This window comes from Gymnoscopelus braueri (assembly GCF_963280865.1).
Source record: "Gymnoscopelus braueri genome assembly, chromosome: 24".
NCBI lineage: Eukaryota > Metazoa > Chordata > Actinopteri > Myctophiformes > Myctophidae > Gymnoscopelus > Gymnoscopelus braueri.
In genome coordinates, this window is record NC_137626.1 from 12864008 (window position 1) to 12890249 (window position 26242).

The 26242-nt window shown below is 40.4% G+C and overlaps 1 protein-coding gene across 2 annotated transcripts in view; it reads right to left on the reverse strand.

Annotated features, from left to right (window-relative positions):
* Positions 1-546: 546 nt before the first annotated feature.
* The window catches only part of cyp27a2 (cytochrome P450 family 27 subfamily A member 2), a 38650-nt gene continuing 12954 nt past the window's right edge, over positions 547-26242 (reverse strand). The window contains exons 6-11 of one of the 2 annotated variants that reach the window (XR_013932725.1): positions 19641-19807; positions 9450-9531; positions 4829-5047; positions 4252-4391; positions 2488-2719; positions 547-2440 (exon numbers count right to left, since the gene is read on the reverse strand). Coding sequence is in view for 1 of the 2 variants with exons in the window: in XM_080422642.1 (XP_080278768.1) it covers positions 4275-4391; positions 4829-5047; positions 9450-9531; positions 19641-19807 (585 nt within the window). In the remaining variant the exon portion in view is untranslated. Of the gene's footprint in view, positions 2720-4251; positions 4392-4828; positions 5048-9449; positions 9532-19640; positions 19808-26242 lie in introns of both variants that reach the window. The other variant, XM_080422642.1, reaches the window with a different exon arrangement.

Consider the following 26242-nt stretch of genomic DNA (forward strand, 5'->3'; position numbering starts at 1 on the left):
CCAATACATTTTATGGAAGAGGCTCAGCATAGTTCCAGCAGTAGTCTCACATTGGCCAGTCCTCAGCAAACTACAAATATGACTGCAGTGTACCCTACCCAAGTAGCTTACTTAAGTCTTAGTTACTTAGTCTACATATATGCAATAATTTATTTTTGTCTGTATTTGGAAATATTTTGGTTCATCTGGACGATAATTCTAAACTAAAATAACTTATAATTATGTTTGAACTGCCAATAGCTACACTTTTGTTAAGGTAAAACGTTTAAGGTTTTAAGATTGTCAAGTGTAACTGAATAGGCCAAAGGGCTTCATTTAGAATGGTTGGTTCATTGGAATTAACCTGCATGATTAGGATGGGATGTCTTTCACTATAATGTCAATAGGTGGCAGTATACACCAACTTGAGATTCACTTAGGATAACAAGTGCATTGACTTCCCATATCACAGTGTGAATGTTATTTCAGTACCCGACCCATACAGTTGTATCTGCCCTTCTCTCTATGAACTCAATGAAACAAAGCAAAACTTCTGACGTCTTTATTCAACATAATGTGCCATACAACAGTCATCACACATTAATACAGAGACAGAGTTAACTAATACCTTGATATGTCAAAGTGCACGTGATTTCACTCAAACACAAACATACAGAAAGGGCTAACGTTACACAAACACACACCACAAAGACAAAGTGCAATTTACTATTGCATTGAGAGATAGAATTAGGGGCACTGACGCACTGACGCACTGACGCACACGCACACACACACACACACACACACACACACACACACACACACACACACACACACACACACACACACACACACACACACACACACACACACCCTTGTACAGCATATCACCTACATCTAATCAGAGCGTTCATTAATAATTACAATGATGACAAAGTCCAATTGTGAAGTTGCCAGTAGGTAATAGGTTTATATTATACTGTATATAATAGCTTTCATAAATTCATAAACAAAACGTAATTTTCCTAGGCAGTCATACATAAATGTAAAGAGTCTTTTATACACACACACACTATCTATCATGTGTGTGTGTATAATCCTCCAAAAGGCTCAAACATTTGTCACATCATTCAAAACTTAAAAAAGGGGCCCTACGCTGATTTTGCAGTTTGTTTTCCGGTTCAGATTTAAAAAGTACTGCGGATTAAAAACATGGCAGGCTAATAAGCAACACACCTGCTGCAATGAAAATAAATACTGGGTGTGTTACGGCACGGCGCGGTGACACATGACATACGCTTCAGAAATGTCAACGTTTCACTTCTATTCTATGGAAGCGAGGGCCGGTAGAGCATCCGGTTGCAGGGTTTTGATGCAATGCTTTCAGCGAAACCAAATGGACCCGTTGGTTTCATTTTATGCTCTCAAGAGTTAAAGATCTATACCTAATAAGGGTCCATTTGGTTAACAACTCTCCCATCATTTAGCTGGGGACCACCTGGAACCCCCTCAAGGACCACTGGGGGTCCCCGGACCACTGGTTGAGAACCACTGTACTATAAGGTCAGTCTCGTACAGCCTGTCATGTTTTACCCTTCTGAAGTTTTTAAACTGACTACGAAATCAGCCTATGGTTTCATGATGGTTGTTTGATGGTTGATATCAGGTGGAATGTATACCTACTGTGAGTCAGGCTCAACCAGAGCGTTCATTTAACTTATGAAGACATAAAAAATTGATAAATAAATCAACACTGAGGATTTTACTGTGTAGTGCAGCTGGCTACCTGATGAAGTGTTCATTAAAGGGATAGTTCACCCAAAAAAATACTTTTTTTCTATCGATTAGTCACCCAATGGAGACTTGAATTCATGGATATTTTCTAGTGTTTGTCGCATTCCTAAGCCAATAATTTGATGACCAGCGGACCGGTAGGCAGCGATTCCGGTATAGGAGACACAAAGGAGACTCTTTGTGTCTCCTAACGGGAATTGCTGCCGGTTATCAAATTATTGGCTTAGGAATGAGACCAAAACAAAAAAAAAGTCTCTGTGGGGTGACTAATCGATGGAAAAAAAGTCATTTTGGGGGTGAACTATCCCTTTAAAGGTAGGGTAAGTGATTTGCTTTGGTTAAAATAAGTGTTAAATAGCTCTATATTCTGATAGTACTCATTGCTATAGAGTATAGCAGTAATATACAGTAAAAGGAGTCTCCTTGTCTCTCCACCTCTTTATTAAACAGAAAATGCATTTTCGTTTCAGTTTCAGTTTCATTTCCAATTTTATCCAACCAGGACAGAGAACTCAATCAGGATATAGATTAAACAAGTGAAATTGGAAGTGATGACACTAAGAAATTAGCAGACAAAATTGGAACTGGAACACTACAAATTAAGCTTAAAAATGGGTACTTTCTCCTGATTGGCTGAGATTTTGACACCTACCGAAAAATGTATTTTCTGTTTATTAAAGAGCTGGAGAGACGGGGAGACTCCTGTTACTGAACAAACACTCTATAGCAATGATTACTATCAGAATATAGTATTTTAACCTTTTGACAAAATACTTTTTGTTTTAACCAAAAGATATCACTTACCCTACCTTTAAATAAACACATTTTACAATGCAGGCGTAGTTTTCTCGTGAACCTCTTCGGTTGAGTTGGCGACAACCAGTTGATTTCATTTGATTTCTGAAACATCTTGTTCTACAGGTTTCGACAGCTGATGGGGCGAAGCCTGCAAAAGTATAGAATGTGAAATGAAATGGATTACTCTCATGACGCGACAAGATCAGAAACTTCACAGAAAATGTTTGGCAAAAAAAAACATTCCTGGTACACCACACTTTCGATTTTCCTTTTACACAAAAGACATGGCAATTTTCAATTATTTGGTCAATTTATATAATTAACCCATTAAGACCTGAAGCCGATTCTACAAATGTTTTCTGAAATCAGTATTCTGGAAAAAAAAACCTATGTTTCTATATCAGTGATGCTCTTTTTCATGTCAAGGACCCCCAAAATTATATGTATTTAATGTATGTTTAATGTATCTCAAAATATGTTGTTCCAGGGACCCCCAGAAGCAAAGATTTGAGTTAAAAATGTTCCCTTTAAAACAATATATATGTTACAGGGTGTTTGGAGAACCAGGGTGATTGAAGAAGGCGCGCTCGTTTTTACCACCCACCCAGCAATTCTGTAGAAGCAACACTAGAGGGAGCCACAAGCCAGGCTTGTGCACAAACATATATGGCCACACACACACACACACACACGCACACGCACACACACGCTTTTTTTTGGTTTATTGAAAGCAGGACTGTTTAGATACTTTTATTGTGTTCTGGCTTTTGTTTTACTTTCTCCCTGACACACACACACACACACACACACACACACACACACACACACACACAGTGATCCATGAAAAGAACTATTCTGTCCCTATCGGTTTACAACTCAAACGGCGCTGAGTCGACTAGTAGAGCATCGGCCGGTCAGCGCGGGCACTCGCGCCTGGAGGCGCGAGGGCGCGCTTCCTCGGCCTCAAGCTCCACTAAGTCGGCGCGCCTCCGTCATGGACAAGCGTGTGCGTGTGAACGCGTGTTCAGCGTTCCCCTAGCGTAGCTTCCTGGTTGCTATGTGGGGGGAACAACAAAAGACAGGTCCCCGTCGGCGCATCAAAGCCCCGCCTCTCCGCGTTCTCCTTCTCCTCGGAGGAGGAGGAGGAGAAGGAGAGAAGGAGGACGGTTTATTACGCGAGGAGGAGGAGGAGGAGGAGGAGGCTCCTCCACCTCGCGAGCCTCGCGTAATAAACCCCCGCCTCGCAGCGCCGCGTCCTCCTTCTCCTCCTCGCTAATAAACCCTGTCTCGAAAAGCCCCGCCTCGCACCGAAGCCCCGTGCCTAAAAACGAGCGCTCTGTCTTCAATCACCCTGGCTCTCCAAACACCCTGTGACATACATACTGCCAACCAGGTGAATAAATCAGAGATCGAGGCTTTAACCTTTGCTTTATATGAAATATCCGAGACCAATAAGATAAGAAGCTTCTGAACATTTTTGCTAGTTTGACCACTTCAAATGCTCTAATCTTAAATTAATAACCGAAAATAGCCTATCTACAAGCTACGCATCGAGAGCTTGTAGATCGCCTATTTTTCGCTGCGCAACATGGTTCCATAGAAGACATGCCGGCCTCTGTGGAATTCGAATGACGTCGCGACTGAGAACATTAATCCATGGATAATGTGGCCTATGGTTACCATGTGTTTGTTGGTTGACTGGTTCATCCTCTGGGCATAAAGCGCAGGTTGATGGGTTGTGCTGGGATGAGCAAGGTCCTGGTCTTGGCCTCTACACTAGGGGCGCCCTCCTCTGGATGAACCTCGTAGTGCTGCATCAGCTGAAGAAGAAGAAGAAGAATTGTCTGGAAGTGCTGGAAGTGATGTCACTATTGCTACTTGTGGAGCATAGATATAGAAACCTAGATACCTCACTGGCCTCTGCCGTTCGTTGGAGCGACCTGTATCGCGGTCGCCCTTTTAGAGGAGGCAAGCTACCATTCAAAGTGACTACTGGCCAATCACAGCGCGTTGACTACTGGCCAATCACAGCGCGTTGACTACTGGCCAATCACAGCGCGTCTAACTGACTTTTGCTGCCGCGGCTGCCTCTTACGAAAAGACCCGCCCCCCAAAACTGCCTGCTTATGCACAAGGCTGTTAGTTACCCTCGTTGCCTACACTATCTCTATAAAACAGCAAAACAGCCTCTGTCTGTCTGTCTGTCTGTCTGTCTGTCTGTCTGTTTATTTTCTCTCCATCTCTGTCACCCACTCACCCTGGAGAGAGCAAAGTACATCTCCATCTCGGCCACCCTCTTGCCCACGCAGGCGCGCACTCCGACCCCGAAGGGAATGAAGCTGTAGGGGTGGTGCCGGAAGCCACTGCCGGGCCCCCTGCCGCCGCCGCGGATCCAGCGCTCCGGGACGAAGCTCTCCGCGTCGGGGAACTCCTCCTCGTCGTGACTGGCTGCGTAGTGGCACAGATGGAACTGGGTCTGAGTGTGGTTCATAGGAGAGAGAGCAGCGGGTGTTGATTTCGTTCAACTAAAACTATGACAAAAAATGTCCGTGGACTACCTTTTTTCACTGACGAAAACTAAATAAAAAATGAATAAGAACTAAGCTATGACGACTAAAACGATGACTATGGGAGCAATGGAGTACAGCTTGTAAACTGGCTCAATCCCAGACTGGGAATACACGCCTAAAACTCCTTCAATATAATTGGCTCATGAGAGTGTACATCACACCTGTGAAGCTCAATAAGTTTAATAACAATATCCCGGACCTATGCACCAGATGCGGTGAAGATAGAGGCACATTGTTCCACTGCTTATGGTCATGCCCAAGATTGAAGGACTTTTGGAGGGAGATTGGGCAGGAAATACAAACGATTCTTTCAATTAACATCGTACCAGAACCTAAGTTCTTCCTGCTAGGCCTCTACCCAGTTGGACAAAGAATTAGGCGTAGTGACAGAATATTCATAGACATTTGTCTCTTACAAGCTAAAAGAGTAATTGCATTGACCTGGAAGAGGCCGGACAGACCAAGCATTGCACAGTGGTTCAGGGAATTGTCTTTATGCCTACCTTTAGAAAAAATCACATACATACTTAAGGACAAACAAGAGATGTTTCAGGAGGTGTGGGGTTGCTTTATTCAATACATGGAAAATAATAATCTGCCACATTTAATGGAAGAATCTGGAGAGGAGTAGTGTTGATGCCTATGTATGTTTTTCTTTTGTCTTTGTTACTGTTTTTGTTTTTTGTCATTTCAATAACTGTCTTGTATAATTTAATGTAAAAGTTCATTTTTGCTTTCTGTATATTTTATTTTTATTGTATTATAAGTTGTTGTAATGTGTGTAAAAGAAAATAAATAAACATATTGTTGAAAAAAAAACGATGACTATGTTAGTGAGGGACTAGTGGAGAAGAGATCCATTAGAACTAAAAGACAAGTCATTTTATGTTTGGTTGCGCTCGGGTGTTGCGCTCTGAAAATAGCAGATCTACAAGCTCACAACGCGTCGCGCTGCGACGCGTTGTGAGCTTGTAGATCGGCTATTTTCAGCACGCAACCAAGTGTAAAATCAGCCTTTACGCTGATGACTAAATCAACTGTAGATTTAGTCGACTAAAATCCTATGTTTAGTCGACTAAAACTAGACTAACAGTAAAACATTTCAGGTGACTAAAATATGACTAAAACTAAAAGGAATTTTATTCAAAAGACTATGACTACAACCAACTCAAAATTTGCTGTCAAAATCAACACTGCAGAGCAGGGGTGATGCAACGTTGATGATGGAGACGGGCCACTATATTTCCACACTCTCTCCAGAGAGCAGCCACATTGCATAATACTGTCGGGCCACTCTATGTCACACAAAAGTAGCAAAAAATAGCAGATCTGCAAGTTCAAAACTGCGACGCGTGTTGAGCTTGTAGATCTGCTATTTTTTTATTGGAATCCTGAAAAGTAACATTTATATTTCATTTCACATGCATTTAGTTATACAGTTTACGGTTTAGGCATTTAGCAGACTGAGACGCTCTTAATCCAGAGCGACTTACAGTAAGCAAAGAACACATTATGTTGGTTGAGGTTATACTTATGTTAACTTTATGAACTTAAATACAAATACGTTGGACATAAAAAAGACAATAGAATTGTAATACTAGTCACTAAGCTACTAATATAGACTGAAGTAATTAAAGCGGGTCATGTGTGCACGTTTGGAATTGTAACAGATGAAATCAATAATTAATCAGTATTCCGATATTAACCTGTGGGCCGCATTAAGTGAAGGTGGGGGCCGTATGTGGCCCCTGGGCCGCCAGTTGCCCATGTATGAGACAGAGGGAAGGGGACGAGGAGTCGGGGCGATAGAGTCAAGTCAAGAGAGAGAAGTAGACAGGGACAGAAATGTAGGTAAATAGAGGAGTAGTGTCACTATTGTGAAACTTCCCTCAGCGCAAGTTTACATAGAGGAGCAGCACAAAATACCAGAGTGATGTTAGTCTGACAACACAGAAGTATGCAGTGGCCGTCAGTTCAGCAAAAGCTAAGGTATGGCAAGGTTAGGGTTGCCAACTCCCAGAGATTAAAATAATAATATATATATATATAATTATTATTATTATTATTATTTTTCTGGGCATGGCAAGGTATGGCACCTGCCATACCTTGCCATGCCCAATTGACGCCCCTGGAAGAATGTCTACTTAATTGCATCGCGATTTATGTTTGTCCTTTCAGCGGTTCAACTTTTTTTGTTTTGTTAGTTTTTTATTCAAAGTTTTCACAATGATGTATATAAATGTCTGCTGTAATGTGTAGATAGATGTCTGCTGTTCCGTCTGTGATTCTGTGTCAGCCGTAAGACCAGAACCTTGTCACAAGTACATTTCAGTGTGTTTGTTTTTGATCAGGTTCCATGGGGAGGGCCATGTCTGTGCAGGCTTTCATTCCAGCCAAACAACACCAGATGATTTCACAGCCCCCGTCAACGTAGAAGTACTCTGTTACAATTCAAAATTTACTTGAGTAAAAGTACAAAAGTATTGGTATCAAAATGTACTTAAAGTACCAAAAGTAAAAGTACTAAAATGTTTGAAAATAGCAGATCTACAAGCTCACAACGCGACGTGTTGTGAGCTTGTAGATCGGCTATTTCCAAATAGCCTAGGTATAAAATAGGGCTAAAGTGGTTAATGTATGGTTTATTATATAATCATTTATATCTGCAAAGTAACTAGTAACTAAAGTTTTCAAATAATTGTAGTGGAGCAAAAGTACAATATTTGCCTCTGAGATGTAGTGGAGTAGAAGTAAAAGTATAGACAATTGGAAATACTCCAGTAAGGTAAAAAGCACCTCAAAATTGTACTTCAGTACAGTACTTGAGTAAATGTACTTAGTTACTTTACACCAGTGCCCATCAGTCCCACAACGACATCTGAATTTCCTCATTTCCGAGAATCTAAGAGTTTGCTCTGACCTGACACGTGAGACAAAGGTTCATCGGTCTGATATCTTGACAACACATGATTTGTATCGTGTGCATGCTTGTGCATGCTTACCCTCTTATGGCATCGGTTCTCAAAGTAGGGTCCGGGGACCCCCAGGGGTCCTTGGGGAGGGTCCAGGGGGGTCCCCATGCAGCAAAATGTGTTAACCCATTAAGACCTGAGGCGATTCTTAAAAAAAAATCTAAATCCTAACAGTTTTTTGAAAAACAATATATATTTTTCAAAAATAGCAGATCTACAAAGCTCATAGCGCGGCACCGAGTGCCGCGCTATGAGCTTGTATATCTGCTATTTTTTAATAGCCAAAGAAATCTAAAGTGACACAGATGCGTTCCAGGTCGTATAGAGCGTCGCAGTTCCCGCCCACTTCCTGTTTTTTTTGGTGCCGGAAGAAAAAACTCAATGCATTTTTCCATTGACATTTCCAAAAATATTTATATCTATTAATTTAAGCCTCGAATCAAGCCATCACGAGATGACATGAATCATGACCATAAAACGTTTTTTTCTGTGATTTTTTTTTATTTTATATTTAATTATATGATATACTATATTTAATAAATACCCTTTGTTTTGCCGTTTTCAACAAAAAAAAAATCACAGAATCAAACGTTTATGGTCATGATTCATGTCATGTCATGATGGCTTGATTTGAGGCTTAAATTAATAGATATAAATATTTTTGGAAATGTCAATGGAAAAATGCATTGAGTTTTTTCTTCCGGCACCAAAAAAAACAGGAAGTGGGCGGGAACTGCGACGCTCTATAGCGTCACAATCATTTTAACCCACTTTAACCTCTTATACTTTGGCTATTCAAAAATAGCAGATCTACAAGCTCACAGCGCGGCACCGCGCTGTGAGCTTGTAGATCTGCTATTGTTTCTAAAATCTTGAACATTAGTGAACATTTTTTAATATATATATATATATATATATATATATATATATATATATATATATACATATTTTTTATGCAAACATTTTAACACAAATCTTTGCTTCTGGGGGTCGCTGGCACAACAAATTTTCAGATGGGGGGTCCGTGGCCAAATAGGTATCAATTTGGGGGTCCCTGGCATGAAAAAGTCCTTCTGTGGCTCCCTTCCCGGGCTTTCTCCCCTGCCAATCGACCGCAGACCCTTGCCCTAGTAGGGCTGGTAACATTCCTCAGAAATGATGTTCGAATATTGGTCTTAAAAATTGGCAGATATTCGAATATATTCGAATATTATTTTATTTTTATTTTTTTATTATCTTCATTTGACAGGGTCCAGGGACATGTGACGGACTGCCGTCATGTCACATGATCACACGCCACTGGACATACAGTAGAAGTGAATGAAAGTACACATACCTTCTTTGGGAACCAGTAGTCGTCCACAACCACTTCATCTTCCACTGTCAGGCGGCCATTTCCAGGAACCACGGGATACAAGCTGGATGGAATATATGACAGAGATAGTGTTTTACCAGACAGCCAAAGCTCCAACGTCAGAGATTCTGTTATTATGTCATAATGGACACGGTGGTGGAAAAAGTACTCAAATGTTTTACTATAGTAAAAGTATCAATACTGCAATGTGTAGAAGCACTCTGTTACAAGTAAAAGTCCGGAATTGAAAATGTACTTGAGTAAAAGCACAAAAGTATTGGTATAAAAATGTACTTAAAGTAACACAAGTAAAAGTACTAAAATGTTTGAAAATAGCAGATCTACAAGCTTACAACGCGTCGCGATGCGACGAGTTGTGAGCTTGTAGATCTGCTATTTTCAAAGAGCCTGTGAAAATCTTTGAATATATATATTTTTTTTTTAAGCAAACATTTTAACACAAATCTTTGCTTCTGGGGGTCCCTGGCACAACATATTTTCAGATGGGGGGTCCGCGGCCAAATATATACCATACACACAGAAAATGAGACATAACTTTGTACAAGACAATCCACAAAACGACATGTGAATATGTGTACTGTATTTGTATGAATCCGTGTGTGTGAGTGCACGTGCACGCGTAGAATGTGTGTACTGTAAGTTCACGCCCATGTGACTGTTTTTAGGCTTGAACAAACCTATTCAAAATCTAAGCACATTGCCTGTTCCACATCATGTCTCCAGTTCCACACACACACACACACACACACACACACACACACACACACACACACACACACACACACACACACACACACACACACACACACACACACACACACACACACACACACACACACACACACACACACACACACACACACACACACACACACACACACGTGTTTGTTTGGACTAGAACCCTGCATACACTCGCACCGTCATGCAGTGGTGGAAAAAGTACTCAAATGTTTTACTTAAGTAAAAGTATCAATACTGCAACGTAGAAGTACTCTGTTACAGGTAAACATCCGGAATAAAACCTTTACTTGAGTAGAAGTACAAAAGTATTGGTATCGAAATGTACAAAAGTCAGCTATTTTCAAATAGCCTAGGTAAAACATACGGCTAAAGTGGATAATGTATGTTTTATAATGTAATAATTTATATCTGCAAAATAACTAGTAACTAAAGCTTCCAAAATAATTGTAGTGGAGTAAAAGTACAATATTTGCCTCTGAGATGTAATGGAGTAGAAGTAAAAGTATAGACGATTGGAAATACTCCAGTTAAGTAAAAGTACCTCAAAATTTTACTTGAGTACAGTACTTGAGTAAATGTACTTAGTTACTTTACACCACTGCCACAAACTTCCCGTGCAAAAAGGAATGTGTGCATTTCCTCACTATCCTCGTCCTAACATGACCCTGGCCCGCACGAAGCCCTCAAACTGTTCCCCCTCCCATCCTGCCCGAACCTTATCAGTCACAATCACTTGTGACAGTCACAATCACAATTACTTTGTCATGCTCTCTGAGGAGACTTCCTTGCAAGTCAAAACCAAACCTACTGTCAGTGGTGTAAAGTAACTAAGTATATTTACTCAAGTGCTGTACTTAAGTACAATTTTGAGGTACTTTTTACTTACCGGAGTATTTCCATTTGTCTATAATTTTACTTCTACTCCACTACATCTCAGAGGCAAATATTGTACTTTTTCCTATATATAGCCTTATACATCGGGTAGAAATCATTGCTATAGAGCATTGGTTCTCAAAGTGGGGTCCGGGGACCCCAGGGGTCCTTGGGGGGGTTTCAGGGGGTCCCCAGAAAAATTTGTTAATATATCATCACAATAATTTTTACCTTTTATACTTTGGCTATTCAAAAATAGCAGATATACAAGCTCATAGTGCGGCACCGAGTGCCGCGCTATGAGCTTGTAGATCTGCTATTTTTGAAAAATCTTGAACATGTGTGCAAATCTTTGAGTATATATATTTTTTTTTTGAACATTTTTTAATCAAATCTTTGCTTCTGGAGGGTCCCTGGAACAAAATATTTGAGATGGGGGTCCGCCGCCAAATACATATCATTTTGGGGGTTCTTGACATGAAAAAGTTTGAGAACCACTGCTATAGAGTGTAGTCGGGGATCCACAGGCCCAAAAGCTCTTGAAAATGGGTTGAGCCTGTGATGTCATGCTATACTTTTTTTTGGTGTTTTTTCTATTAATTTGGTCATTAAGGTCCACAGAATGAGAGGCCTGCTCTGCCGGAAACATTGCGAAAAAAAGTTATGGCCATTTTTGTATAATGAAGCCTTTATTTTTTTGCCCATTTTCGCCTATTGTAAAAAACTAGTTTATTTTCTTAAAGTGCTCAGTAGGTTGTGTAGGCTGTCAATAAATGATTCCCAGATACACAGAACACATATGTGAACAACACCAAGTCCAAAAATACACTCACAAAGCCTTTCCAAATGATTTATAGACATTTTTGGTACCAAAAATTCACCCGTTTTTTACATTTTCCCCAATACTTTCATCTTTACTTCAATAGTAATCAACTTTTCCATGGGTTATGACATCAGCCAATGTCTCATTCTTTTCATCAATCTTTATAGTCATTCCACAATTTGTTTTATTAAAATCAACCCTAAATTAAAGGAACTGTGGTGACTTTATTACCCTTATGCTCAAAATTCCCAGAGCCTTTTTTTCTTCTTGAAAACACCTGTACCCCCACAAAAGAAACGTGTGCCATGGATACAGAGCCTAAGCCCATGTGTCTAGCTGAACCTCTTGACCACCTGAGCATGTTGTGGCATTTGGTTCATATCTGCCCTACTGTGCTCTTGGAGGACCTGAAACCAAGCTGCACTGCTCCAACATGGAGTTCATTCCATGCATTTCTCATCCCAGATGCTACCCCTGCAACTGTGATTGGCTATGGGCCTTTCTTTCCCAAGTCACCAACAGACCCAGATGTGGTTGAAAAGTCAGTTCAATACTGCATGGATGTGTCCAGAGAACAAGGCCAAGAGTTCACCATCATTACATGTGACCAAGCAATTTATGAAGTGGTTCTGGAAGAACCCTCATATGTATGGGAAACTTATCTTGCGCATGGGTGGATTTCACATTGCTCAGAATTTCCTAAAAGCAATTGGGCATTTCATGCAGGCAACTGGAATCGAAGACATCATGGTAGAAGCTGATGTTTGTCTCCGTGGAACAGCAAACAAAATCATCAGTGGGAAAGACTACTACGCAATGCTACGTGCCCACAGTATGGTACATGCAGCCATGTTTGCCCTACACTGGGAAGCATTTTCCAAATGGCTAATCATTGAAGAGAAGGACCTGGAGTGGATATCTGCACTTACCATCAATGTCCAGCTACTCCTAGATGCCCTTTCAGAAAAGGATGAGGAGAAGGCATCTTCTGCATGTGCTGATGCAACTGACCAGCTGAAGGAGCTGTCATGTTTGATGACTGAGTTTGATGACACATGTACTTCACCTACCTCAAAGCTCTGGCTACAGTACATGGACATGGTGATGATTCTGAAGCGGTTCATCCATGCTGAGCGTGCAGGCCTGTGGGAGGAACACCTGGCTGAAGTAGAGAGGATGTTACCATACCTTGTAGCTGCTGGCCACTACAAGTATGTATCCTGCCTGCCCCACTACTTGGAAGCCATGAGAAGCCTACCTACACTGGCTCCGGACATCCATAGAGAATTCAAGGATGGGAAGTTTACTGTGCATCAAACTGAAGGTCGTTTCAATGGTGTCTGGACAGACATGGCACTTGAGAAAACATACAACCGTGATGCCAAAACAAAACTCTTCACTGGCATCAGTCAGCAGCCAGCAGCCATGGAGAAATTTTGCGCGCTCTTCCGTGTCTGACAGCGGTTTCATAGCAGACAAAGGCTATGGTACATCTGGACACCAAACACCATGAAGACTCCAAAAGCCAAGGACAAAAGGACACAGAAACTGTTCTGAAAATAACAGATGCAGTCAAAAACCAGATGATCAATCCCTTCATATGTGAAGAACAGGAGCTGCTTAACATTTCAACTGGCCACAAATCTGCATCTACAGACTTGGTGTACGCCCGTGAAAAAGGATTGGAGGCACTGGCTGCAGCAAGAAGAACTGACAGTGAGAAAATAGCCCCAAAGAAACTTGCCACATTTGCAGCAAAGACAAAAAAGCCAATGTCCATGGCGCTCAAAGCCAAGAAGGTCTACGAGGAAGAGAGTGCTGTTGTCCAAAACCTGTACTTTGTGCAGGACTTGGATGAAGACAAGAAGGTAGACGTCTTCGGTCATGAGTGGACAAGTTGCCCAGCCTCCCTGTTTGAGACAGATCCATCCCTTGACCAAGGTTATGCCATGCGAAAAGGGAATAAGGCTGACTACTTGGCTGCAATCAAGACCTCCCTTGGCAGTTCATGGTGTGAAGTGGACAGATTGCCACCATTCGACAAGCCTGTTGTAATGGTGGTTGATGCCATGGCATTCATCCAGCGTCACCAACATCTTGGTTGCAGCACCTTCCATGAACTGCAAGTAAAATACCTGAAGCAGCTCCTTAGTAGTATCCCAGACAACTGTGACTGCATCCACTTTGTTGGTGATCGATATGATGTCTCTCCAGCTGAAAGTCTGAAAGGCGAGGAACGAGAGAAGAGAATGAAGACTTGCCCCAGCAAGATGAAGGAGTACAAGCCACATGATACTCTTGCCTTACCTGAATGGAAAGGCTTTGTTCAAAATCCACTGAATAAAGCAAACCTGTTGAACTATATGGGAGAAGCATGGGCTGCTCAGCACAAATCACTTCCTGCTGGATGCACACTTATTCTGGGTGGACTTTTCCGTGATCCTAGTCACACTGTTCTGTTATCAGCAGATTGTCAGGTTGAGCTTCCAGAACTGTCCTGTGAGAAGCATGAGGAGGCAGATACCAGGATGTTTGCCCACATTGCATACTCAGTAGAACATCTGCACCACGAACGGGCTGTAGTTGTGGCTACTGACACAGATGTGATCATGATGTGCATATATTACATCACACACATGGATGGCCTACAGGAGCTATGGGTAAAGAAGATGGATATCTACCTACCTGCTCATGCAATTGTGGATGCCCTGGCAGTGAAGTATGATGTTGAAGCTTCCGATCTTTCATCCATACTCCTCAGCACCTACATACTGACTGGATGTGACACAGTGAGCTATCTTTACAGAAGAGGAAAAAGACGTGCCTACAAAGCTGCCGTTGATCACCTGAAAGACCTTCTGCCTCTGTGCCAATACGGTGACTCTGGGGAAAGTCTGGATGTTACACAAGATGTCGTGACAGCGGCTAGACGATACATGGCTTCACTGTATGAGAGGAGTGACTTCAGTGGTAACTTGGATGCACTGCGAGCCCATCTTTTTGGCAACATCAAAGGAGACATGCATTGCCTTCCACCTACTGAAGATGCCTTCCAATTACACCTTCTCAGAGCCCTGCATCAGTTGGTTGTATGTAAGAGGGCACACATGTCTCAGCCAACCTACCCTGTGGCAACCAACTTTGGCAGAGAGCTTGTCAATGGTAAGCTGGTGGAAACAATGATGCTGAAGGATGCAAAACCTGCACAATACAAGCGCACCAAATATTGCCACTGCAAGAAAAGCAAGTGTGCCAGAGGATGCTCCTGTGCAAGAGCCGGTGTCAAGTGTGTCATTGCCTGTCTCTGCACTGGGGACCCCAAAAAATGTTCACGAGTTGAACTCACACTCGAAGACAGTGACAGTGAGTGAGTTGATTAGTTAGTTGTTTTCATTTTCCTGATCATTTTCATTTTCGTGATATTAGACAACATGTCATAATCTTTATTTTATTCAGCCAATGTTTAATTTCCTTTTTTGAGCTGTGCTCCTGGAAGGAGTATAGCTCCAAGCGTCATGGGACGTTTAGCATGTATGTACGCCAATCAAGATCAAGGATAGCAATTTCATCACTATGACATCAAAACAGAGACAATATATATTAGTATTCATAAATAGCACAGCTCACTTCACACTAGGTGTGATTTTTCAACTAACAAAAAGAATCAGCAGTGCACATCTGTTTATTTTATAATAAAAAAAGACTTGTGTTGTGTTGTGTTGTTTTGAATTTGTTGTGTTACACGTTTCTTTTGTGGGGGTACAGGTGTTTTCAAGAAAAAAAAGGCTCTGGGAATTTTGAGCATAAAGGTAATAAAGTCACCACAGTTCCTTTAATTTAGGGTTGATTTAAAAAAAAAATGTTTGTGGAATGACTATAAAGATTGATGAAAAGAATGAGACATTGGCTGATGTCATAACCCATGGCAAAGTTGATTACTATTGAAGTAAAGATGAAAGTATTGGGGAAAATGCAAAAAACGGTTGCATTTTTGGTACCAAAAATGTCTATAAATCATTTGGAAAGGCTTTGTGAGTGTATTTTTGGACTTGGTGTTGTTCACATATGTGTTCTGTGTATCTGGGAATCATTTATTGACAGCCTACACAACCTTTTGAGGACTTTAAGAAAATAAACCTAATTCACATCACACGGTCAAAAAATAAAGGCTTCATTATACAAAAATGTCCACAACTTTTTTTCGCGATGTTTCCGGCAGAGCAGGCCTCTCATTCTGTGGACCTTAATGACCAAATTAATAGAAAAAACACAAAAAAAAAGTATAGCATGACATCACAGGTCCTCTCAAATTTTCGGTGACTGGATCCCCGACTATAACAGGGGTCTCCCATCTCTTTAGTCAACAGAAAATACATTTCAGACTCTGGATACCGAGAGATACAAGATACAGGGTAAACAAGTGAATTGGAAGTCATGAAACAAAAAAAAAAGTGGTTAAAAAAAGTTCAATGGTTATGGTTAAAATATATATGTTTAGGGTACAGAGATTTTCCTCTATTGGGACAACCAAACATACAGTGGTGGAAAAAGTACTCAAATTCTTTACTTAAGTAAAAGTACCAATACTGCAATATAGAAATACTCTGTTACAAGTAAAAGTCCAGAATTCAAAATTTACTTGAGTAAAAGTACAAAAGTATTGGCATCAAAATGTACTTAAAGTACCAAAAGTAAAAGTACTAAAATATTTGAAAATAGCAGATCTACAAGCTCACAACGCGTCGCGATGCGACGCGTTGTGAGCTTGTAGATCTGCTATTTTCAAATAGCCTAGGTATAAAATAGGGCTAAAGTGGTTAATTTACGTTTTATAATGTAATAATTCATATCTGAAAAGTAACTAGTAACTAAAGTTTTCAAATAATTGTAGTTGAGTAAAAGTACAATATTTGCCTCTGAGATGTAGTGGAGTAGAAGTAAAAGTATTGGAAATTGGAAATACTCAAGTAAAGTACAAATATCTAAAAATTCTACTTAAGTACAGTACTTGAGTAAATGTACTTAGTTACTTTACACCACTGCAAACATACCACAAGACAGCCAGACAAACTGTAAAACAATAGGCTCTATGCACAGCAGCCATATTGGAAAGAAATTGGGCCTCTTCTTACTTCCTTCACAGGTGTTACCAATGATACTAATGAAGGCTCTGTTCCATTCAGGTCAAACAGAGTCTAGGGTGCTGATATTGTGCATGTTGGCTCACTGGAAACACTCTGCTACACCAGTGGGTCTCAAAGTGTGGTCCAGGGACCCTCATTGGTTCCTTGAGGGGGTTCCAAATGGCCCCTTGCGGGTGAGTAACTCTGAGAGTGTCCAAATGGAACCAAATGGACCCGTAAGGGTCCATTTGGTTCCATTTGTACACTCTCAGAGTTATGAGGTCGTTGAAATTAAAAAGGTTTGAGAACCACTGCGCTACACTAAATGGAACAGAGCCTTCACTAGAATCATTGTTAACACCTGTGAAGGAAGTAAGGAAGAGGCCCAATTTCTTTCCAATATGACTGCTGTTCATGTAGACTATTGACATTGAAAGCAGGACCATTGACAGCACATAGCTGCAACACGCACATTGGAGCAATAGGACCTTATGTAACATGACATTGAGACATCAGACCTGGACTTAATTAACCACAGACCCGCAGCTTAATATTTTGAAACCGGCACAACGTCTGATGAGCTCAAGAGCAAGTAGCAGTGTTACTTATTAAGTAAATTACCTGTAAATTACAATTAAATGCAGGTAATTAGTCTGTGTACTCTGTCACGAAGAAGAACACTGACCACGATTGTTTCCAATTAGCAGTGGTGTAAAGTAACTAAGTACATTTACTTAAGTACTGTACACTTTTGAGGATTTTTTACTTTACTTGAGTATTTCCAATTTCCAATACTTTTACTTCTACTCCACTACATTCTCAGAGGCAAATATTGTACTTTTACTCCACTACAATAATCTAAAAAATGTAGTTACTAGTTCGTTTGTAGATTTTGATTACTATTACAAAACATTCATTACCCACTTCATTCTTATACATTTCGGGCATTTGAAAATAGCCGATCTACAAGCTCACAATGCGTCGCATTGCGACGCATTGTGAGCTTGTAGATCTGCTATTTTCCAAAGATTTTTTATACATCTCTTTTTTTTAATGGGATATTCTGCATAATGAGTACTTTTTACTTTTGTGCTTTAAGGACATTTTGATACCAATGCTTTTGTACTTTTACTCAACAAACATTTTGAATTCCCGACTTTTACTTGTAACAGATCAGTATTTCTTCATTGCGGTATTGATACTTTTACTTAAAGTAAAAAATATGTGAGTACTTTTTCCACCACTGGACAGAGCAATAGAGGAAGTGAAAAATAATCAGTAATCACCGTAATCTGTGTCTGTAATACTGTAGCTCATGTGCAAATACAGTAGGCCAAAGCTTGCAGGGCAGATAACAGATCATCAAAAGGCATGACGACAGACACGGTTGTAAACAGGTGTAGCAGACAGTGAGATAATCCTGACACACACACACACACACACATACTTTGACCAGCTATAAGGCCACCAATGGTGTAAAGTAACTAAGTACATTTACTCAAGTACTGTAGTTTGACTACAATTCTGAGGTATTTTTTACTTTACTGGAGTATTTCCAAATTTCAATACATTTACTTCTACTCCACTACATCTCAGAGGCAAATATTGCACTTTTACTCCACTATAATCGTTTGAAAACTTTAGCTACTAGTTACTTTGCAGATATTCATTATTATACTATAAAACATACTTTAACCACTTTAGGCCTACTTTATACATAGGCTATTTGAAAATAGCCGATCTACAAGCTCACAACGGGGCAATACCCGGGGCAATGGCGGCGCGGTGACATCGCCCCAGTGCCGCACTGTGAGCTTGTATATCTGCTTTGTATTTATTTTTTGGGGGAAAAATCTTGAAAGTGTGAGAACTACTGACTTAGAAGGCATTTGTAGAATCGGCCTCAGATGCGTTCCAGGTCTTAACACTACCACCGCCAGGCCCGTAGCCTACGGGCCGATAAATCCAACCGTAAAGCACCGATCCCGTAGCCTACGGGCTGTGGTGCTTTTTCCTTTTTTTCCGAAAAAAAAAAACTTTTTTCAATTTTCTATACGGCACATTTCATTGTAACACCACCGGAAACTGAATTATTCGGGATCACGTTTTGCCGATCCCGTCGGCCTCCATTCTAAAGCGCACACCAAAACGCCATTTTCTTCGATTGTAGTTTTTCTCCTCGCCGATCACTGTTTAACATAAACCGTTCTAACTACAACATGGCGGCTCCGTTTGACACGTGGTTTTCACTGGTAGACGCAGGGAGATCTCCGCGATGTATACAAACAGTGCACAGCTCAATCTTAAGGATTTTAACGAGGTCTATGGCGACGTGAAAAAAACAAAAAACAACAATAAAACGTTGGCACTGGTGAGTACATTATGAGATTAACCTCTGGCGGTCAATGTGTTAATGGGATAAATGCATGAAAGAGAGGGTCGCACTTTGAGAAGCATAAAGAACACACGTGTTTCTATAGGCGTGGGAATGCATCTTGACAATTAGGCGAGTATAAGGTTCAGTAAATCTGGCCCTCAAGAGCGCAATTATTATTATTTATTTTTTTACGTATAGGCGGTGGTCGGTCTCACCGTAGCGTCTCCTTTATCACGGCCTTCATGTACGGCATCCTGGCCAGGTCTTCTGGCGTGGGCTCCCGTCTGCCGGGACACACGGCCTGAATCTCCCTGTGGAGGGCCGTCTGGGCCCGGGCGTCCCTGGACAGGTGGTAGAGCGTCCAGGACAGCGTGTTAGATGTCTGGGGGGGGGGGGGGGGGGAGACAGGCAGGAAAGAACGGAGGCCAAGGGCAGGGAGGTGGAAAGAAGGAGGGAGGAGGGCAAGGCGGGGAAGAGAAGTCAAAGAAGGGTGAAGGAGAGGGATGAGGGAGGCAGAGAGAAGGGAGATGGAGAGAGACAGAGAGAGAGAGAGAGAGAGAGAGAGAGAGAGGGTTGAAAAACAGTTACTGTGTGTAAGGCACTCAGCCTCTTAACCACAAAAAACAAAATATACTTAACTCTCTCAGTGCCAATGAAATAAAAAAGTGTTTTAAAAAAAAACTCTGGATAACTGGTGGCTTGGCACTGAGAGAGTTAATTGACCAGGGTTAGGGTACCCCAGGTTTCTATACTTGGTCCACTCCTTTTTTCCTTCTACACTGAAGATAGCTACAGTACAGTATAATCTCACAAGTTTGTGAGCTTGTAGATCTGCTATTTTTGCCAAATGTTTGGCCCAGAATAGGGACCCTCGGGTTCATGTGGTTCACAGAATCAGCCATATATCACACCTTGTTTGGTGTATGTAAACACTAACGTGGATGTTAACCACACCAGGGAATGCAGCCCGACTGGCCAAGTATGTCATTATAAGTCTGTGTCATGCGAGCGAGCGAGCGAGCGAGCGAGAGAGAGAGAGAGAGAGAGAGAGAGAGAATTGTGTGGCAACGTATGCCCTCAAGAAACAACTACACAACGTAGAAGAGAGAGCCCCGTTGTGCTCTGCAACTGTTGTAAGCTGTAAAGCCATTGGGAAATACATTGTAAAAGCATGTCTATACTTCCACAAGTCATTTAGCTGAGCACCGAGTCTTGTATTCTCACTCCCATCTAGAACTTATATTAGTGAGCAGTTTGTGGATTCGAGGAAAGGCTGTTGCAGGGATAAAACTCAACATTTTGGTTACGGCATGACCCCTCTATGTAGACTAGACTACTTTCCTTCCCTTTAATTGTTTCCTTTACTTTACTTGTTTCCAATGTTCACAACCATATTGTGTTCAAAATCAGCTAGAAATGTGTAATGCTAACCCATTTAGACCTCAGGCCGATTCTAAAAACGCCTTCTTAATCCTGACCCAAATTTTCTGAAATAGATTCCCCCAAAGAATATGTTGCTATATATTAGGGGTGTGGGGAAAAAATCTATTTGAATAAGAATTGCGATTCTCAAGTTTTTTATTATTAATTATTATTATTTTTATTTAATTTTGTGTTATTCAGTATTTCTGTATAATGACATTTTTGAGAAGTGGCAAGTTCTGGGCTGAATCGGGGAAGAAAAAAAAATTTAATCGAAAAAAAAAAAAGTTTTTTAATCGAGAATCGTTTTGAATAAAACAAAAAAAATGATTTTGAATCTTAAAAAAAAGGTTTTTAATCAAGAATCGTTTGTTTTGAAAAAATCTGAATCGTGACCCCAAAAATCGGAATGGAATCGTGAGATAGCAGACGATTCACAGCCCTACTATATATATATATATAACTATATATATATATATATATATATATATATATATATATATATATATATATATATATATATATATATATAGCAACAGCAAATTTGACACAAAGGTGTTCCTGGATTGAAAGGTATAACAACGTATAGGTGTTCCAGGTCTAAATGGGAAACATGCAGACAGGTTCTAACCCTTTACGGCCTGAGGCTCCGATTCTGCAAAATGTCTTCTAAATCCTAACAGTTTTTTGAAAAAACCTATGTAGCTATATATCAGTGGTTCTCAAACCTTTTCATGTCAAGGACCCCCAAATTTATATGCATTTGGCTGCGGACACCATCTCAAAATATTTTGTTCCAGGGACCCCCAGAAGCAGAGATTTCAGTTACAAATGTTCACTTTAAAAATATATATATATTCAAAGATTTGCACACATTTTCACGATTAAAAAAAAATAGCAGATCTACAAGCTCGTAGCGCGGCACTCGGTGCCGCGCTACGAGCTTGTAGATCTGCTATTTTTGAATAGCCAAAGTGTAAAATAATGCTTTTTTTTAGCTCAAATCAAAAAATGACACAGATGCGTTCCAGGTCTTAAATGGTTAAAGAAAATGCACCTGGGATGGTTGCAGAACCCTCCCACACAAACATCTCATGTTGACCAAAAATATGCAATTCTTCTGACCCTTCGATCCCAAAGGTTAACCATCTCTTCAGGGCAGCCTACTGCGGTGACACTGATTCCTACAAAGTTTCATGATAATCCGGCCATCCGTATTATGGACAGAACCGGTTACAATACCCTGAGACACGCAGTGTGTAAAGTAACTGAGTACATTTACTTAAGTACAACTTTGAGGTATTTTTTTTTTACTTTAGAGGAGCGTTTCCAATTTTCAATACTTTTACTTCTACTCCACATCATCTCTGAAGAAAATATTGTACTTTTGACTCCACTACAATTATTTGAAAACTTTAGTTACTAGTTACTTTGCAGATATAGATTATTACATTATAAAACATACATTATACAACAGGTAGTTCCGACCAAGCAATCTGATTGGCTGAAATAGCTTTCTAGCCGTGCTTCAAACCAGCATCATATCACGGGCCTAATCACATTAATAAATCACTCCGCACTGCAGTCCGCACCTGATTAGACTATATAGTATAGCTGTGCTGTGAAGTCACGCTGTCCCACGATAGGAAAACAAACAGACAGTACCCACCGCCGCCACCGGAGAACAAACAGCTACGCAAAATGGACTATGTTGTTAATTTTGACTTATTTGGTGGACTTACGGTTGATCAATGGTTAGAAGAGAGCACACTAAATCACCTAAAATCCTATAATAAAAGGAATAACTGGAAAAAAGTGTGCTTTATTTCAATGGTAACATCCATACTGTATAAATATCCTCCTGTGTTAAAGTAAAATTACTCCCATTTCGTTAACAGTCCAGTGTATGTTATACTTTATCGTACGAAGGTATCGCACGGCAAAAATAGCCGATCTACAAGTTCACAACGCATCGCCATCTTGACGCGTTGTGAGCTTGTAGATCAGTTATTTTGGCCACGTAACACGATCGTACGACGGAGCATATAGCCTACTGATATCAGCTGTGTTGATGAGACGATGACTCAAGAGTGCTGCGCTGCTACAGGGACTATTTTGTCTCAGTCAAATAAACTCTTCTCTTTACAGGGAAACGGATAAGCGAATTTCTTTTATTATGAATTGCCCCACAATATGAATACATTTGGATGTGTTTTGTTGGTAACTGTTGTATAATCGCAATATTACACGAGAGGGTGTGCTTTACCTTACATTATTGTCACTTCTGTGATCGCGGCGGAAATCGGCTTCGCCTCGTTCCTGACCGCATCACAGGCGTGCCAATAATGACGGTAAAGCGCACCCTCTCGTGTAATATTGCTTAATTAACCACTTTAGCCTTATTTTATACATAGGCTATTTGAAAATAGCCTATCTACAAGCTGACAAAGCGTCGCGACACGCTATGAGCTTGTAGATCTGCTATAAAAAATAAAATAAAAACTTTTACTTTTGATACTTTGAGTACATTTTGATACCAACACTTTTGTACTTTTACTCAAGTAAATTTAGAATTGCGGACATTCACTTGTAACAGAGTACTTCCACATTGCAGTAGTGATACTTTTACTTAACCCATTAAGACCTGAGGCCGATTCTTACTCGCATGTATGTCTTCTAAATCCTAACAGTTTTCTGAACAAAACGTATGTTTCTATATCAGTGGTTCTCAAACCTTTTTCATGTCAAGGACCCCCCAAAATGATACATATTTGGCCGCCGACCCCCATCTCAAAATATATTGTTCCAGGGACCCCCCCCCCCAGAAGCAAAGATTTGCGTTAAAAATGTTCGCTTTAAAATAATATAAATATATTAATTTGCATATTTTCTCGATTGCCGCGCAATGACCTTGTAGATCTGCTATTTTTGAATAGCCAAAGTGTAAAATAATGCTTTTCAGCTCAAATAAAAAAAATGACACAGATGCGTTCCAAAAGCAGGGGTCTTCAACGTTTTCAGGCCAAGGACCCCCTAGCTGAGAGAGAGATGAAGCAGGGACCCCCTCTCTATTGTATGAAATTGTGTTTCAGATCAACTTTTGCTGCTCTTTTTTCCCTCTACACCTACAGTATAACTCTTTGCCAAAAATAGCCGATCTACAAGCTCACAACGCCTCGCAGCGCGAGGCGTTGTGAGCTTGTAGATCGGCTATTTTTGGCCAAAGTTCTCCTCAGAAAAGGGATGCTAGGGTTGAAGTGGTTAATGTAAAAGGAAAAAAAATCCTATCACACAAAGATTTTGGCGGATCCCCTGTAGTAACTCTGAGGACCCCCTAGGGGTCCCGGACCCCCCTGTTGAAGACCCCTACTGTCTTAAAGGGTTAAAGTAAAACATTTGAGTATTTCGTTTCCACCACCTGCAGACAGGTTGCTGCAGGCAGAGTAGTAAAAGGTTGAAAGCGTCACACATTCTGAAGAGTCATTCGAGAACCAGAGTCACTGCTAATATAATACCTGCCAAGTGTGTCTCTCCTGCCCTGCCAAGAACTACAACCTGCCCTTCAGCGGAATTTAACCCATTAATTAACCTTCTTACGAATGTCTTCTAAATCCTAACAGTTTTCTGAAAAAAACGTATGTTTCTATATCCGTGGTTCTCAAACTTTTTCATGTCAAGGACCTCCCAAAATGATACGTATTTGGGCCGCCGACCTCCATCTCAAAATATGTTGTTCCAGGGACCCTCCAGAAGCAAAGATTTGAGTTACAAATGTTCGCTTTAAACCATATAGATTCAAAAGGTTTGCACACATTTTCACGATTTTTCAAAAATAGCAGATCTACAAGCTTGTTCCATTACGACCGGGAACGCATCCGTGTGTAATTTTTTTGATTTCTTTGGCTATAAAAAAAAAAAATCACACCCAGTGTGAAGTGGGCGGTGTGGTCACAGTGGTCATCACAGTGATGGAAGTTCACTTAAAGAAAAGTAATATTGTGGACCAACACCCCTAACTTTAAAAAAAACATAAATGTGTTTTTTTTAAGTGCATAGTCCTATTTATAGGGCTATGCACAATTGTCATGTTTCCCTAGCCAATCACAGTCCTGAATAGACTGTGATTGTGGCCAATCACGGTGCAGGGTTAGGGGGGTACACTGGTGGCCAATCACAGCGCAGGATTTGGTGTGCAAATATCCAAACCTCACATATAGGGGCGGTTTCACCGCCCCAAAAATAGCAGATATACAAGCGCGACACCGAGTGCCGCGCTATGAGCTTGTAGATCTGCTATTTTTGAAAGATTGTGAAAAACGTTGCAAATCTTTGAAAATATATATGTATTTTTTTTTTTAAAGCGAACATTTGTAACTCAAATCAAAACAGTTTTTTTTTAATTCTGAAAAGTGAAACTTTTTCATGTCAAGGACCCGCGAAATGTATTATTTTTTATAGGATCCCCCCCCCCCCCCCCCATCTCAAAATATTTAGTTCCACTTAAAAATAATATGTATTTTCAAAGATTTGCAAACATTTTCATGATTTTTCAAAAATAGCAGATCTACAATACCGTATGTGGATATTGTATATCTGCAATTTTTGAAAAGCCAATGTTTAAAATAATGGTTGAAGTGGTTAACATGAGAGATGCTTTCCCGGTCTTAATGGGTTAATTTATTATGGAAATAAAAAGGTATGCAACACAAGCCACGTCCTGACACACATCTCTTGGAGTGCATCCACATATTTCCAGTGGTGTAAAGTAACTAAGTATATTTACTCAAATACTGTACTTAAGTAAAATTTTGAGGTATTTTTTTGTTTACTGGAGTATTTCCAATTTTCAGTACTTTTACTTCTACTCCACTACATCTCAGAAGCAAATATTGTACTTTTACTCCACTACGATTATTTTAAAACTTTAGTTACTAGTTACTTTGTAGATTTAGATTATTATTACAAAACATACATGAACCACTTCAGCCCTATATACATTTTGGCCATTTGAAAATAGCCGATCTACAAGCTTGTGAGCTTGTAGATCTGCAATTTTCAAATGATTTTTATATATTTGAAAACTTGTGAAATGGGACATTCAGCACAATGAGTACTTTCTACTTTTGGTACTTTAAGTACATTTTGATACCAATACTTTTGTACTTTTACCAAGTCCATTTTTAATTCCTGACTTTTACTTGTAAGGGGACGGTCACACCGCACTTTTATTTTACCTCTGGGGTGGAATCTGCCAATGCTTTGTCAATGCAAATGTGTGGATTCATGTAGTCCATGGGCCCAGGCCAGAATTTTCACTAATCAGGGACACTCAAGGTGGCAAACTATAGTTTGGTATTTTGAAAAGGTCTATATATCTAGATAATATTTCAACATG